Genomic DNA, 17,619 nt, shown 5'->3' with positions numbered 1-17,619 from the left:
GAAACCGGGACCCCTTACTGCTTCGGAGACTGGAGGGTGGCCTGCACATTCATCTGCCCTCTCAGGTGGGGAACAAATACGAAATTGACTTTAAAACTCTTCCCTCCTTTCTGCTGCTTCTCCCTTGTTTGGCATGCACGCCTGAGGTCAGAAGAACAGGCCTTTATGGGTGTTAGGCTGCTGAAATTAATACCCCATTAGATGCAGGTAGAGTTGCTGTTTGTCGTGGAATATGAAAGCCGAATTGTTTCTCATAGTTCCATTAAACATAGATATGCCAGTCGGTGCTTTTCCGGTGCTTCCGTTTCCTCGGCCAGTGGTCCCGGCCCTGTCCTGACTTGAACCCGGGTGCGGTGCAGGGGTCACGGACCTTCCACTGCAGTTTCCGGATGAGACCTCTTCTCTGGAAACGGTGACCAGTCTGTGTTCTCTTTCCCCCGCAGACTTTGAAGCCAGCTTCATAAGGCTGTTGGACAAAATAACTAATGGTTCTCGGATCGAAATAAACCAAACAGGTAAGCGCTCTCTCTTCCCATTCCTGAAAGCAGCCACATGGGCTGCTGACCCATTCCTCTACTTCTCGTGCCTCTTAACGGGATAAATATTCGGGTGGGAAGACCTGGCTTCCTGCCTGTGAGAAGTTGACTGGAGACGTGTGTCAGATCTGCCAGCGTGAGGGGCGCACCCTTGACTGAGAGAAGTTAGAGGGCCGAACGTTTCAGCTCAAGCAGGCACCGCCTCTGCTTCAGCAACAAAAGTACTTTACACCTAAAATTGATGTGCGGCTTTTCAAAGTCCGATTGTTTATTTTGTCACGATAAAATTTTACAACAAAGTCTGTGAGATAGTTGAACGCGCTGAATTTTATTTTATTTTTGTCTTTTAAAAGAAGCACGCACAAGCGTATGCAGAAGATGTGAAAATCCCTTCACCTGTTTCTTCTTCCAGCCCCTCCCCGAGGGGCCGCCGCGGTCACGGTCTGGGGCGTGTGCCCCGGTCTCCTTTCCACGCATTTGCTTGCACGGCGCTTCCGTATCTGAGACCAGCGGGGTCATGCTCTTCATGTTGTTCTGCAGCCAGCATTTTTTCGCTGTCACCGAGGTCTCCGAGAACTTTCCCTGCCAGGCATACGCAGATCTATCTCGATATTTCAGTGCACCTAGTAGAGTATTCTGGCGTGGGGATGCATGATCATTTATTTGATTGTTCCCTACTGATAAACATTTAGGTTCTTTTTAGCTGTTTGTTTGCTGTTAGAAACTCTTCTCGAGGGGCGCCTGGGTGGCGCAGTCGGTTGAGCGTCCGACTTCAGCCAGGTCACGATCTCGCGGTCCGTGGGTTTGAGCCCCGCGTCGGGCTCTGGGCTGATGGCTCAGAGCCTGGAGCCTGTTTCCGATTCTGTGTCTCCCTCTCTCTCTCTGCCCCTCCCCTGTTCATGCTCTGTCTCTCTCTGTCCCAAAAATAAATAAACGTTGAAAAAAAAAAAAAAATTTAAAAAAAAAAAAAAAAAGAAACTCTTCTCGACCTTGTCAGGGAGACCATGGCAAACATCCTTTGGCCGGCTCCACGAGCTGTTCACCTTTGCACATGTATTCAGCAAAGGAAACCATGACCTTTCTCATGCATTGGCTCTCTTAAGAAAGAAGACCAGCTTGGCCTGATAAGTGGCCCTTGTGTCACAGGAGATTCAGCGGCCTGTAGCCGCATTCAGCCATGCCTTACGGAGAACAAGTTTCAGGCGTGAGACCTCAGGGGCTCGTTGCAAGCTGTCATTCCCTGACTTCTCCTTGGCTTGTTTACTTGGAAATTGCTGGAGATTTTTAAAAAATTAAAATTTTTTAATATTGTTTTGCTGGAGATTTTTTTCCAGCAATTTTTATCGGTGATTCAGAGGGTGCGTAATTCTTTTCTAGTCCTCTCTTCAGCTCAAGTTGGGAAGTAAGACATTTTACACGATCCTGCTTCCACCTCATGTGCCCTGCGCCCACCAGCGTAGAAGCCTTCAATTCTGATAATCTGACCAATTTGTCACCCTGTTAATTTGCAGGCATAAACAGATTTGCAGAATTTAGTGGTTATGTATTTTTTTTGTTTTGTTTTTTTGTTTGTTTGTCTTGGCTTTTTGACCTAAAGGATTGGTTTTAGACTAATCTAAAATTTAATTTAGACTAACTGATGTAGACTCTTTCCCACTTTGATCAGAACATGATTTTGATTGTGATCATTGGGATTTTGGCTTTTAATTTGGTAAAACCTACATTTATTTTATGAACCTCTCAAGAGTGGCTTTCCTTGTGAGGGACTGAGCGTAAATCTCTTTCCTCTAATGTTAAATGTGTTGGTAAATTATGCCAGGAGACACTGACAAAAGATTTTGAGCAGCAGCAATACCGTGTTCAGCCATTTATGCCCTCCCCCCAAAATCTAGAATATTTTACTTTGCTTTTCCTCTAATACATACACCCAGTAAGAAACTTTTTGAATGATACGGATATGGGAAAGAGTGAACGAAGATAATAGAGTTTCCACCAAAGCTATTCAATAATTTTAGATCTTTCTATTTGTTGTTATTAAATTTAAAAAGAGCTACTATTAATGGAATTAAGTGCCATGAAGTACTTGCCTTCTCTAGGAATCTTGTTGATGAGTGCAGTTTCTGGGAAATCTCGTTTCAAGGGCCTGGAAAGAAGCTGGTTGCTGATGTGACGATTTCAGCACATCATTTGCAGAGCCCTCCACCAGCAGGCAGAGTGTGCTGTTGGAAGCCCATAGCGCCCGTTGGGATCTCTCCTCTGTGCCCTGCCACGACTTTGGCAATTCAGTTGCTTAGGGAGGGGTTTAATTTATTACTGTTTATTAAATTACACTCACAGTTTATTATTGTTACAGGGGCTTGACAGTAATGAGTCAGCTTTTGGAAAAGTTAAGTGTGGGCTCTTAGGAATGGCATTTTGAACTTCTTGGATGCCCTTGTCAGACTTTCCCCCTTGGGACTCCCTGCTTTTGTTGCCTTTTTGACACTTTGTGTTTTTTGTTTTTTTGTTTTTTGTTTTTTCGGCTGAATGTGGCTCTTCCTCCTCCGGTATAAGGAACAACCTTGTATTACCAGCCTGGCCTCCTGTATGGCGGGTCCGTGGAACATGACTGTAGTGTCCTTCGCAGCATTGGCTACTACCTGGAGAGTCTTCTTTGCCTGGCTCCGTTTATGAAGCACCCGTTAAGAATTGTTCTGCGGGGAGTAACCAATGACCAGGTTGACCCTTCGGTGAGTAGTGAATAGTCTCGTCTCTTGTCACAGCCCAGCTTTTGAGAAGCAAGTTCCTGACAAAGCACAGGTTTTATTGTTGAGGGTCTCTGTTTTGTTATTTACCTTGAGATTTAGACATTAATTACCCCGGGAAGCAGATGAACCAAAATTTGCAATCATCAAATGCCGTGATGACTGTTAACATTTATCAAGGTGCCTTTCGCTGTCGTGTCTAAGAACCTTCAGAGCAGATGTGTGCATTCTCATCATGGTTGACATGAAAAATGGCTCTGTTGGCTCCAGTGCTTGAGCGTGGAGTCTTCCTGAGGTCATGTGATGGCTGCGGCTGCAAGGCAGCAGACCAAAATTTCAGACAGAAAATAATAATATCTCCTTGGCATTGCTGTAGCATTATCTTGAGTTAACTCAGATTTTAACCATAAATTTTAGGGCTTTTCTTCTTCTGAGAAGAGTTTGCAGATTTAGAAAAAGGGCAGGGGCGGGGAAGGTATACGCGAACTCTGATAGTTTGTGGGCACCAGCGACCTCCTTATTAAGCATGCTAATTTTCCTGCGTGTGTGGGGACGATAGTTTAATATATACCTGGAATTTTCATTGTGGCCACCACAGCTGTCTTAGAGTCATTCAAGGATGGATTTTGTCGTGTGTGTGAGAGAGAGAGAGAGAGAGATACTAGAACAGTTCTGTCCAGGCCTGCCTTAGACCTTTCTTGCGGGGAGGGAAGGATCCCCTGCTCTCCAGAGAAGGTATCTGAAAACCCAAGGCCATGACGTGAAGTTCTTACCAAGGACACCTCACCAAGGTTCACCTCTACCGACTTGGGACCGGGACCTCGGAGAGGGTGGCTCCGGAGGCGGAATGGGAAGTATGTGTAGCTTTCCTGGCCAGTAAAGACCAGTTAGGTGGCGCGTTGAGCCCCAAAGCGGAGACCGCTGGTGTTCACCAAGACATCTCCTAGGGTAGAAACGTGGTTAATGTGTTGCTAGGCACTAAGGCACTTCCTCCTCAATTCTTGGGAGTTCAGGTGCATAGACTCTTCCGAGGATCCTGAGTACAGTGCAAGACCTAAAATTGTCAGCTGTAAGGGAATGTGCACAGCCTCTTTAGAATTTTAAACTAATTTCAAATGATTCCTTTTTTACTGCATTTTCTGATGATTCTAGGAAATGGGCCTTTCAGTTAGAAATGTGACAGGAGGCCTGTCACTTCTGGATTGGGGTGGGGGGAGCAGGAGCCTTGCATAATGGGAAAAAGCTCTGAAACATGAGGAAACTTGGGTACTGGCTGCCTCAGTTATGTACTCCTTTTTTTTTTTTTCTATAATTGCCAATAATCTTAAAAGCTATTCGCACTGGCGTTATTAAAAAAAAGTTTTGTATGGTAGCAGTGACAAAGATTAGTTGATGAATTCCCCAGAAATAATACTTAACTCTTATGTGCAGAGTATTTAAAAAAAAAAAAAAATCTGTTTTCAGGTGTGGTGGGGCTCTGCTTTTTCTAGCTTCACGACTAAAGTGACTCCAGCCTAGGATAAAAGAAATACACCTAATCCTGGATGAAGAGTAACTTCTTCAGCCTGTGGCTTCATTTCAAGCTTTCTCTGTGATGTGTGGCTTCCCCGATTCACGTCCGTGCCCACTATGTGCGCACAGGATGAACTCGAGGAGTTTTGCCCTTCGGGATCTTGATCTCCTAAGGTGGACAGCTACGGAGGCAGCCAGGGGGGCTGCGAGGGTACCCTTATCAGAGGTATAGGCAAAATGCTGAGGGCTGGGAGGGTTTTCTAGAGGAAAGGAGGCCACAGAGTCAGTCTTGGATTTTAGGAAGATGACTCCGGAGGCCAAGGTGAGGATGAATTGGAAAGGTCTCAACTAGTTTGAACATCATGGAAGTGGAAGTAGAAAGGGAGGGACGGATCTGAAGGACATTGTGGGGGCAGAGTTTTCTTAACTTGACAGCTAATTGGAGATGGGACAGGAGGAAGGAGTTAAAAATAATTCCATGATTTCTGTCCTGGTTGACTTGAAGGGTAGAGATCAGATAGCATTTGATATGGGGAAGAGGAAAATTGTGGTAGGATGATGGATGATGTGTTTAATTTTCATCCTTCTCTGGGATGTTGGCAGGATATCCACAGAGGTTGTCTAGCTGGCAGTTAGAAGTTATTGTCTGGGGTCTCAGAGATAGGTCACCAGGATCTTACCTATTGACAGTTAAATCCCTAGGAGAGTGAGATGGACCAGTGCCGGGGTTGAACCCTGGAGGCTTTTTGACTGAATTAATCCTACAGGTGTTCCTCCTCTGGGCTGCAGTGTGCTGGTGTGTGTCTCTGAATTGGTGGTTCATGTTTGAGACCCCAGGTTTTACGTTACAGTAGGTCGACGTGGCGGCGCTGGGTGGCCATCAGCCCGACCTGAGTGGCGTGGTCCTCTGGATGAGACGTGAGCACTCCAGTTGGACACAGGCCTTAGCTGACCTCATCATTCATTTAAATTCCCTTTCTGACCTCCATGGGCATTTGGGTTTTGCCCCATGGTCCCAGAGGCTGAGAGTAAGGGAAGGAGAGGAAGTGAATGAGGTGTGAGCAGGGAAGAGGGGCCAGAGACAGCGACTGTGGACATAGGAGGCAAGTTCTAAGAAGCGGGGGATGACTCACAAAGCCAGTCTTTGCAGGAGCCGACTTAGGGCTGGGTGGGGGGTTCGGCAGTGAGAAGTTGTACTGACCTCGAGAGAGCAGTGTCCTTGGACTATAAAGACAGCCATAGGTTGGGGAATGAGTAGCAGACAGATGAAGAACCGGGATGGTTAGAAGGTTAGATAGGATGATGGGGGTGTTTATAAGGCTGACTCCTGGAGCTGCTGGAGGGGTGAGGGTAAGACAGTAGAAGTGATAGGACGAGCCTTGTGAGAGAATAGGGACATTTTCCCTTGGGGACAGAAGGGCAGGGAGTAGGGAGAAATTCTGAGAAGAAAAGTTCAGGAGATCTTATCTGCATCTCCGTGATTCTGCACCAGGGCACAGTAGATATTTATTGGTGCCAACAAGCCGGTCAAATGGCAAGGAAGGTTCCAGTCTTTTCCAGTACCCTCCTGGAAGGGGAAAAGAGTATGATCATGTCTCCTGTGTGCTGGGCCCTGTTGTGAGTGAACCTGTGTTCTTCTGTATGTATCCTTATTTACTGAGTTCTTGAACCAACCCTGTGAGGTGGATGTTCTTATCACTGTTTCAGACAAGGTAGCTGAGAGCAGGTTTCTTTCCTTTCTCGCGTCGGCTTGGATCTGATCGCATTTCTATCTGCTGACTGACTGAACTGAAGGGTAATGCCTCTGCCGTCAGGTGCCACTTGGACCAGATTTGGGCCTGTAATCGCGGAGTTCCAGCTCCATTTTCCTTAAGCAGAACTTGTAGACCATCCTCACTCTGCTAAAATGAGAGTGTGCACAGCGAGAGGGGTACGTCCAGTCCAGCCCCTCACTTTACGCAGGAGGCACCCACGGCCCTGGGGACGTGGGGAAGTGTCCAGGTCTCCCAGCTAATAAGAGGCAGAGAAGGACTCCAGCCCGCATCTGCTTTTCCGGCCCTAGTCCCACTGCACCAGGATGCCTGCCGTCCGGGGCAGCTAGAGGCTGATTCAGGAGATGGGACCCCCTTCAGCTACACTAGGGCTTTTGTCTGACCTTCAGAGTCCATTTGGCCTCGGCCTTTTGACTCCAGGTATAGGGAGGATGAGACAGAAGGGATGCGCTGCTTTCTCCCCTCTCTCCAGGCTGGGCGCCTGGGTCCCAGAGTCACGTCGGCAGAGCAGCGTGCGCCCCTCCACCCCCACTGTTCCCAGAGTCTGGGTTGGCCTGCTCCCCAGTTGCCCTTAATTCTAGCCTAGACTGGCTTCCTCTCGGTCCTGGCAGCCCCAAATGCTTTATTTTAAGTTTGTGACATACGTTTAGCTTCAGTATTGAATGACATTAGCTAATCTTTAATGAGTTTTCCTCGTAACTGCTTCTGCCCCACCTGATCCATTCTGACCAGGTTCCTAGGCTTCAGAGGTCATTTCTGCCCCTGGTTAATTTTGTGGTATCAGAATATTTAGTTGGGGCTGTTCTCTGCTATGAAGGCTTATTGGAGTATCATTCTGTTGAATCTCAGCATGTTAGAGTTGGTGGCAGCTCGGAGAGAGACAGGCTGAGAGCCCCAGACCTTAAAGACCAGGAAATTCAGACAGTTGGGATTTTCTGACCAGAAGCCACACAGCTAACAGGAGGTGGAGCCTGGACCGAGCCGCCCTGCCCCCGCCTGGGGGTCGCTCGCCCCTGCAGGCTGGAGAGCAGCTCTGTTCGGTTGGGAACAAGTAAGGGAGTGATTGTCCTTTCCTTCCCGAGTTGCTGTTGAGACAGCGTTCACTGACTTGTTCGCCAACCTGATTTGAATGTCCTCCTTATTCCCTCTGGGGCATCCACAAATAAGTAAGCAGAGGACCCCAGGCCCCCGAGGAGCTCTAAGGGAGGAGGTCATAACAGCCATGCTCGGCACAGCCCTGCCATCAACTGTGGGCATTGTCATTGCACTGTGGGGCTTCCCTGAGTCCAAGCCTACCTCCCCCGGCCTACCCCTTTGTGGACTATCCCCTCCTGTGACTGCCTGTGTGGCACCCGCAGGACTCCCAGGTAGCCCCTGCTCAGGTTGCAGACTTCATTTGGTTTGCTTTGGCTTGGATTGCCACCAGCTCTCAGCACTAAACAATCATGTTGGAAAAAGAATAATAAAAAAGGCTGATATTTTCTTCTGTAACGCTTAGGCCTCTAGGAATGAGCAGAAGTCCCAGTTTGTTTTCTGGATGGGCCTAGCCGTTTCTTGATGCTTTTTGCGTGATGCATGTGATACTCATGATGACTCACAGGGTAGATGTATGCTGTTATAAAGTGAGAAAGAGGGGCTCGGAGAAGCCAGCAGCTTGTAAAATTGCAGTCTTATTTGGGAGCAGAGCCGGCCCATGCCCTCAGTTGTAAGCCCGCGTGCTTCCTCCTCGCAGGACGACATCATCTGCCCAGTTGCTGAACCTCATCCTGCTTTGTGGGCTCTTTGTTCTTCCCATTTCTCAAGGTTTAATTAAACTTTTTTTTTTTTTTCCTGAAATAATTCCACAGGTTGATGTTCTTAAGGCAACAGCCCTCCCCCTGTTGAAACAGTTTGGAATTGACGGTGAATCATTTGAGCTAAAGGTAAGGATGCGTGTACCTTGTTGGCTGTACATATATGTGTACAACATATTCTCTTGTGAACTCATGGGAAGAGCCATGTGACTCAGTGTGTCTGTGTGTGTCACATCGAACGTCTCCATTGAGAAGACCCACGGGAGTCATGACCCCAACATGGGTCATGAGAGACTGGAGAGGGACTCTTGAGTAATGACAGTCATAGTGGCCAGTTACTCGCACTTACTCTGCAGTAGGTGATGGTGTGAGTGCTGCACACGCATCGGCTCCCTTATTCCTCGTGGCATCTCCACTAGTGAGCCGTGGAGCCAGGGTTCTAGCCACACGCCCTCTCTGGTCGAATCATCAAGATGTAATTTGTCTCCAGGGCCTCCCAACCTGGATGCCCCTGTGAATGTTCAGTGTTTTCAAAACCTAGTAGAAGTAATTTAAGCATCTGTTTAAGCAGGGTTACATCAGTAACACTGGATATCTTAAGCTGTTTAACATCTATTTCTTAAGTTAATGTTTTAAAACGGGGGAAATGACTTCATTTTTACTGAATAAAATGAGTTTTGATAGATCAGTTCATTGCACAGGAGGAGAAGCGGGCTCCTGACGGGTGAGAGATGGGATGAGCCAATGAGCTGGGCTAGTTGCTCACAGTTAGGATGAGGGGACAGGCCCTCGTGATGAAGTGGCTTCACTGTGACGGGGACGTGCTGGCCCGGAGTCACCGCTCAGCACGTGCCCTCTTGGTGCTAACTTAAGGTGCTGTCGGCATTGAAGGGGTTGACAAGGTGGGTACGAAAGAGCTCGCTGCCTCCCGAGAAAGAGCCCCTTGGCATAGAGCAGCCAGGTTGGGTGTCAGGGTCACGCGCTCCGCAGCATCGTCACCTCTTCCGTCTTTCCACCCGGGCAGGTTGTGCGACGGGGAATGCCTCCCGGAGGAGGAGGAGAAGTGTTCTTCTCCTGTCCTGTGAGGAAGGTCCTGAAGCCCGTTCAGCTCACGGATCCAGGGAAGATCAAACGTATTAGAGGAATTGCGTATCCTTTTGTTTGATTTAACTTTCTGTTCTTTGACTTGCCTCTCGAAGGGAAGAATGACTTATGACTTCCAACAGTTTACCTCTTCGCAGAGTTATTTACTTTTAGACAGCAGTCTTGGGGAAGTCTTAGCAGTGCAAAATGGTAATTGTTGGCTGAGACACGATGTTTTATTATCCGTCTCACCATGATTAGACTGGTTCCTTCGTTCTTTTTTAGTTCACGCTCAAGCAAACAACTCCAGGGTATGTCCTGCTCTCCTGGGGGCTTTCCTGATGAGGGGAAACCTATGCAAACATGTAATTCTGATCTAATGTGTAAAGTGGTGTAGACAGGTACACAGTAGGTTGGGGGAGCTAAGATACAGGATGGCACATTTTGTCTGGAGGATGTAGGAGGGCAGGAATAATACCTGTTTATTTATTTTTAAAAATTTTTTAAAACATTTATTTATTTTTGAGACAGAGACAGAGCATGAACGGGGGAGGGTCAGAGAGAGAGGAAGACACAGAATCTGAAACAGGCACCAGGCTCTGAGCTGTCAGCACAGAGCCTGATGTGGGGCTCGAACCCATGGACTGCGAGATCATGACCTGAGCTGAAGTTGGACGCTTAACTGACTGAGTGCCCCAGGCGCCCCAGTAATACCTGTTTATTAAGTGATTACTTTGCATGCACTGTGATAATATAAGGGTATACTTGCTTTTCTTTTGTTTTTATTTTTTGTTTTTAATTTTTTTTTTAACGTTTATTTATTTTTGAGACAGAGAGAGACAGAGCATGAGCAGGGGAGGGTCAGAGAGAGAGAGGGAGACACAGAATCTGAAACGGGCTCCAGGCTCTGAGCTGTCAGCACAGAGCCCGACGTGGGGCTCGAACTCACAGACCCTGAGATCATGACGTGAGCCGAAGTCGGCCGCTTAACCGACTGAGCCACCCAGGCGCCCCTCTTTTGTTTTTAAACAACCACTTTATTGGGGCACCTGGGTGGCTCAGTCGGTTGAGCATCTGACTTTGGCTCAGGTCATGATCTCATGGTTCACAAGTTTGAGACCTGCATCTGGCTCACTGCTGTCAGCGCAGAGCCTACTTCAGATCTTCTGCCCCCCCCCCCCGCTCCTCCCTCACTCATACTGTCTCTCTCAAAAATAATTAATTAATTAAAAACCATTTTATCGATGTATGATTTACGTACAAAAAGCTATACGGATTTAACGTGTACAGCTTGATGAGTTTGGAGATTAGTATGTACCTGCAAAACTAGTAGCATAGTGCCTTAAACCTGTTCGTTACTTCCAAGAGTTTCTTTCTGCCCTCTTGATTTTTTTTTTGTTTTTACACTTTTTTTAGATTTTTATACTTTTAATTTTTTGTGGTAACATTTGATATAGGTCTACTCTTTTAGCAAATTTTTTTAAAAATTATTTTTTAAATTCCAGTATAATTATCTTAGCAAATTTTTTTTTAATTTTTTTTTTTTTAATATTTATTTATTGTTGAGAGAGTATGAGCAGGGGAGGGGTAGAGAGAGAGGAAGACACAGCAGGTGAAGCAGGCTCCAGGCTCTGAGCTGTCAGCAGAGAGCCCGACACAGGCTCGAACCCACGAACTGTGAGATCATGACCTGGGCGGAAGTTGGGTGTTCAACTGACTGAGCCACCGAAGACCCCCAGCAGATTTTTAAGTATATAGTGCAGACATTATGGCATATAGTGGATTTGTAGGACTTAATCATCTTGCATAACTGAAACTTTGTACCCTTTTACCAGCATTTCCACCTTTCCCCTTCCTTCCAGACTCTGGCAACCACCATTCTCTCTGCTTCTGTGAGTGTGACTATTTTAGATTCCTTCTATAAATGGAATTATGCAGTATTTGTTTTTCTCTGTCTGTTCTGTATCTTTCACTAAGTGTTATTTCACTTAGCATGCTGTCTTATTAAACCATGTCACAAATGATAGCATTTCCTTTTTTTTTTTTTTTTTTAAGGCTTAATAATACTCTATGTATATAAATACTACATTTTCTTTATTTATCTTGCATTGGACATTTAGGTTGCTTTCATGTCTTGGTTATAGTGAATAACACTGAAATGAATGTGGGAGTGTATTCAGTTTCTGTGGATATGTACCCTATGTGGGATTGTGGGATCAATTTACATTCCCACCAACAGTGTATCAGGATTCCCTTTTCTCCACACTTTCAGCCATACTTGTTATCTTTTGTTTTTTGTTTTTTTATAATAACTGTTCCAACAAGCATGAGGTGATAACCCGTTTTGTTTTTTTTAAGATTTTAATGTTTATTTTTGAGAGAGAGAGGGGGGAGGGGGAGTCGGGGGGGGGGCAGAGAGAGAGGGAGACACAGAATCTGAAACAGGCTCCAGGTTCTGAGCTGTCAGCACAGACCCCGACACGGGGCTCAAAGCCACAACCTGGGAGATCATGACCTGAGCTGAATTCGGATGCTCAACCAACTGAACCACCAGGTGCCCCTAACTCATTGTGGTTTTGATTTGCATTTCTCATGATGAGTGATATTGAGCCCTTTTTCACATGAATGTATGAACATATCTGGTTCTTCTTTGGAGAAGTATCTATTCGGGTCCTTTGCCCATCTTCTAATTGGATTATTTTTAGTTTGTTGCTGTTGAGTTGTATGAGTTTTTACATATTTTGGATATTAATCAGAGATATGAATTGCAGACATTTTCTCTCATTCTGTGGATTGCCTTTTCACTTTGTTGTTTCTTTTGCCCTTGTTTTGGTGCTCCATCCAATAAATCATTGTCAATGCTAAGAAACTTTTCCCGTATGTTTTCTTCTAGAATTTTTATGGTTTTAGAGTCTTATGTTTATCTTTAATCTATTTTGAGTTGATTTTTGTATGTGGTGTGTCTGTTGAAGAGACTTGTAGGGGTTTATTTCTGGGCTCTCTGTTGTGTTCCATTGGTTTTTGTGGCAATACCATGCCTTTTTGATTACTGTAGCTTTGTGATAAATTTTGAAATCAGGAACTCTGATGCCTCCAGCATTGTTCTTGCTCAAAGTTGCTTTGGCTTTTTTGAGTCCTTTGTAGTTCCATATAAATTTTAGGATTGTTTTTTCTGTATCTGTTATTTTGTGAAAAAAAAAAAAAATTGGGATTTTCGGGCGCCTGGGTGGCTCAGTTGGTTAAGCATCTAACTTTGGCTCAGGTCATGATCTCACAGTTTGTGGGTGTGAGCCCCGCGTCGGGCTCTGTGCTGACAGCTCAGAACCTAGAGCCTGCTTGCTTCAGATTCTGTGTCTCCATCTGTCACTGCCTCTTCCTGCTTGTGCTTGCTCGCATGCTGCACGCTCTCTCTCTCTCAAAAATAAAATAAATAAACATTAAAATAATATATCATTGGTAGTTTGATAGGGATTGCATTGAATCTGTAGTTTGGGTAGTCTGGACGTTTTAAGAATATTAATTCTCTCAGTCCGTGAATGTAGACTGTCTTTCCATTTATTTGTGTCTTTTAAACATGCTTTTCATGATTGTTTTATACTTTTCAGTATACAGTTCTTTCACTTCCTTGGTGAAGTTTATTCTTACGTTTTTAGGTTTTTTGGATGCTTTTGTAAATAGGATTATTTCCTTGATTTCTTATTCAGATAGCTTATTGTTAGTGCACAGAAATGCAACTGATTTTTGTATGTTGAGTTTGTATTCTGCAACTTTTAAAAATATTTATTCCAGTAGTTTTTTTTGTTTGGGGGGTGATATCTTTAGGGCTTCTACGTGTAAGATCAGGTCATCTGCAGTAAGATAATTTTACTTCTTCCTTTCCAGTTTGGGTTCCTTTCATTTCTTTTTCATGCTTAATTTCTCTGGCTAGGATTTACAGTACCATGCTAAATAGGAATGGAAAGAGTGGCTATCCATGCTTGATTCCAAATTGTAGAGGAAAAGCTTTCAGTTTTCCATCATTCCTGAAGATGATGTTAGCTGTGGGCTTTTCATGTATGTCCTTATTGTGTTGAGATAAGCTTCTTCTATACTTAATTTGTTGAGAGTTTTTAATTGTGGAAGAGTATTGACTTGTATCAGATGCTTTTTCTGTGTCTATTGAGACAATCATGTGATTTTTATTCTTTATTCTGTTAATGTGGTTTATCACGTTAGTTGATTTGCATACATAGAGCCATCTTTGCATATCAGGGATAAATCCCACTCGGTCATGTTATATGAACCTTTTAATGTATTGTTGAATTTAGTTGACTAATATTTGTTGGTAATTTTTGCAGCCATGTTCATTAGGGATATTGGCCTGTAGTTTTCTTTTTTGTAGTGTCTTTATGGTTTGGCTTTGGTATCAGGGTGACACTGGTTTCATAAAATGAATTTGGAAGTGTTCTCTCTTTGATGTTTTTGGAAGTCTAAGGATTGGTATTTGTCATTTAAATGTTTGGTAGAATTCACCAGTGAATTAATCGTGAAGCCATCTGGTCTTTGTTTCGAGGTTTTTGATTACTGATTCAGTCTCCTTACTTGTTATTGGTCTGTTCAAGCTCTATTCTTGATGCAGACTTGGTAGAATTTATCCATTTCTTCTAGGTTGTCCAATTTGGCACGTAACTGTTCATAATAGTACCTTATTATTTTGTTTACAAATTGTGGCATCACTTAGAATGTCTCTGTTTTCATTTCTGATTTTTTTTACTTGAGTCTTTGCTCTTTTTTTCTTAATCTAAGGGCTTGCCATTTGTTTATCTTTTCAAAAAACTGATTCTTCTGTTGATTTTTTTTCCCATTGGTTTTTGCTTTTCTGTTTCACTTGTATCTACCCTATTATTTATTTCCTTCTGCTAACTTTGGATTTTAGTTCTTCTTTTCCTAGTTCCTTGAAGTGTAAAGTTCGGCTGTTTGTTAGAGACCCTTCTTCTTTTGTAGAAAGAATGTAGGTCCTTATCACTATAAAATTCCTTCTTGGTACTCCTTTGCTCAGTCGCAAAAGTTTTGGTATGTTGTGTTTTCATTTTTGTTTGTCTATACATTTTCTAGTTTCCCTTTTGATTTCTTCTTTGACCCCTTGTATGTTCAAGGATACGTTCATTTTCATCGGTTTGTAGATTTCCCCATTTTCTTGCAGTTATTGATACCTACTTTCGTTCCATTGTGGTTGGAAAAGGTAGCTGAGGTGATTTCAGCCTTCTTAAACTTGTTAAGACGTGTCTTGTGACCAACCTTGTGATCCTGGAGAATGTTCTCTGTGCAAGTAAGAAGAATGTGTGCCCCTCTACTGTTGGGTGAAATGTGCTCTGGATGTCTGTGAGTTCCATTTGGTTTATGTTGTTCAAGTCTTCTGTTGCCTTACTGATTTTCTTTCTGGATGTTCTATCCATTGTTGAAAGTGGGGTATGAAGTCTTCAATTGCTGTTGTATTGCTCTTTTTTCAGATCTGTTGATGTTTACTTTACATATTTAGGTGATCTGAGTGAGTGCATGTATAATTGTTACATCTTTCTGTTGAATTGACCTTACATTGTATGATCAACTTCTTTATCTCTTGTGACTTTAAAACATTTATTTATTTATTTTTATTTATTTAGAGCATGAGTGGAGGAGGGGAGCGGAGGAAGGGAGAGAATGTTTTCTTCTTCTTTTTTTTTTTTTTTTTTTGAGAGAGAGAGAGTGTGAGTGAGTGGGGCAGAGAGAGAGGGAGAGAGAGAATATCTTAAGCAGGCTCCACTCCAGGCTTAGCGTGGAGCCCTGTCTCTTGTGACCTTAAAGTCTTGTTGGACTTAGTCTCTTTTGTTTGATGGAAGTTTAGTCACTCCTACTCTCTTTTGGTTCCCATTTGCACGGAATATCTTCACTTTCGGCTTATATGTGTGCTTATATGTTAAAGCGGGCCTTTTGTAGACAGCATATAGTTGGGTCTTGTTGTTTTACCCATGCAGCAACTTTTGTTTCTTCTGATTGTGACGGTTTATCCGTTTACATTTTAGACACTTTATTTTTAAGCCTCAAAGTGACTTCTGAGTTTACTTGCATTCTATTTTGCAGATGGGGAAACTGAGGCTGCACCTTATGGAATTTGTATCCACATAACACTGCTCATGACGGCAGAGCTGGGATTTGAGCTCTGTCTGATCACAGCCCAGACTTTTAACCTCTGCCTTTTCCTATAGGAAGGGAAGGCATTGGGACTGAGCTTTGAAGACTGGAGGCCTGTGAAGCAGAGCAAGGAAGGAATGCTTGTGCACATGTCATAGTGCACAGTGGTGCTGGGAGTGGCAAGCCGTGCAGTGTGGCCTCAGTGCAGGTTGCACAGTGGTGTTTGGTAGTAGAAGATGGAGATAGAAGTAGTGGATGATGGGGCGGGAGCCAGTGAAGATTAAAGACCACGTTGAGGGAGTTGGCTTTTATTCCAAAGTCAGCAGTTATCTAGAGAGAGAATTTCCATGTTAAGACCATAACTTTGGTGATGCTAAAAGAACTTTTGGCTGCTTTTTAGAAGGTTCAAGTAAAAAAAAAAAAAAAATCCTATCACCTAGTGGCAACCACTTACAGGCAAAGATACTAGAGAGTCATTGTGCCCTGAAGAGCCTTGGGTGAGGGTTGCTGGTGCCCTGGTGCACCACCCCCATGGTGCCCTGGGGGCAGCATGCAGGGGATGCCATCACCACCTGGCTCTGTGATAGGGGGACAGGGGGGTCCTTGAGGGCGATTTTGATGTGTCTCCTGGCACCTGGATAGAGATATACATTCTGATAGTAGCTGTGTGTTTGGCGGGTGGGGGGCAGTGAGGATAAGTTCAGTTTTATTCCTGCTGGGTTTGAGGGCCCTTCGTGTGGTTACAGGGAGATAGGCCTAGAAAGGAAATTAGAAATGCACATCTGTAACCTGGGGGCCAGGTGAGAGCCCAAAGTGGGTGATTTGGAGTTGGCTACTGTGTAGTGTGCGGGAGAGGCGGGTGGATCCCTGAGAAGCCACTAAGACTTGAAAGCAAAAGCAAAGTGCTCCCAGGGCACCTCGGGAGCTCAGTTGGTTAAGCATCCAACTCTTGATTTCAGTTCAGATCGTGATCTCATGGATCATAAGATTGAGCCTCATGTTGGGCTCTGTGCTGACAGCTTGGGGCCTGCTGGGGATTCTTTCTTTCTCTTTCTCTTCCTCTCTCCCTCCCTCCCTCCCTCCCCTCCTTCCTTCTTCCCTCCCCCACTCATGTTCGAGAACACGCACTCTCTCTCAAAATAAACTAAAAAAAAAAAAAAAAAAGAAGGCCAAGTGCTCCCAGGAAGGGGGACCAGGGAGAGTCAAGGGGTTGAGAGGAGAATAAAGAAAATGCAGCTTCTTAGAAGTCCTGGTTGGACGCCCCCCTCCCCTGCCCGAGGAGCCCAGAGGAGTCAGCCTGAGGCTGGAGAATGCTCTGGGCAGCTCATGGCCAAGGAGGAGCTCCTTCCAGAGAGGAGGAGCCAGCCCCAAGACTAGTTTCCGGCTGAGGGGTGTGACCCAGAGGGCTGTGGTGCAACATGGAGGTTGCTCTGTCAAGAGTCTTGACCGGAAAGAGAAGCAGGAGGAAAGATAAGGCGGTTACTTGCCATATGGAGATGGAGAGTTGAGAAGATACCCTCCCTTTCCGAAGAAAAGGTTGGTGCTGATCTGAGTACTGCTGTTGATCGGGTAGATCTCTGGATGAGAGGGAGGCTCATGCAGCAGGGTAGCAGTGATAAGGTGCTGGGATCAGACGTGAGTTCCGACTCTGGCTTTGCCGCTCAGGTATGACAGGATTTCGGCCCAAAGCCTTGGTTGACCCGCATGTCACTGGGCACTTTACAAACACCGTGTGGGGCTGCAGTGAAGGTTGAGTGAGGTGATAGATGCATAGTACGAGGCACTGGGCTGGTGTGTGAGTAAGCATGTGGTAAGTTGCAGCTACTGTTATTTTTATTATTATTGGAGAGGGTGTGGGTTGAAGATGGCAGGTATGCGGTGAGGACAGCTCTAAATCGAGCCGCCTGAAGGTGGTAGGAAGGGGGTTGGGAACAGTTCCGTTTTCAAGAGTTAGGATGGGATTGAGTACAAGGGCATTAGCAGAGGTATGATGAGGCAGTGTGACGAGTGTCAGGATGTGCTGTGGCAG

At 45.0% G+C, this 17,619-nt stretch overlaps 1 protein-coding gene across 8 annotated transcripts in view; it reads left to right on the top strand.

Annotated features, from left to right (window-relative positions):
* RCL1 (RNA terminal phosphate cyclase like 1) overlaps window positions 1-17,619 on the top strand; it is a 98,521-nt gene that overhangs the window by 56,328 nt on the left and 24,574 nt on the right. For all 8 annotated transcript variants that reach the window (XM_045042522.1, XM_045042520.1, XM_019815716.3 and 5 more), the window contains 4 exons: window positions 444-515; window positions 3,090-3,265; window positions 8,412-8,486; window positions 9,382-9,506. In XM_045042522.1, the coding sequence (XP_044898457.1) occupies window positions 3,206-3,265; window positions 8,412-8,486; window positions 9,382-9,506 (260 nt within the window). In that variant the 5' untranslated portion in view covers window positions 444-515; window positions 3,090-3,205. The remainder of the gene's footprint in view (window positions 1-443; window positions 516-3,089; window positions 3,266-8,411; window positions 8,487-9,381; window positions 9,507-17,619) is intronic.

This window comes from Felis catus, chromosome D4 (genome assembly GCF_018350175.1).
Source record: "Felis catus isolate Fca126 chromosome D4, F.catus_Fca126_mat1.0, whole genome shotgun sequence".
NCBI lineage: Eukaryota > Metazoa > Chordata > Mammalia > Carnivora > Felidae > Felis > Felis catus.
This window is presented reverse-complemented; position numbering and strand designations above follow the sequence as displayed.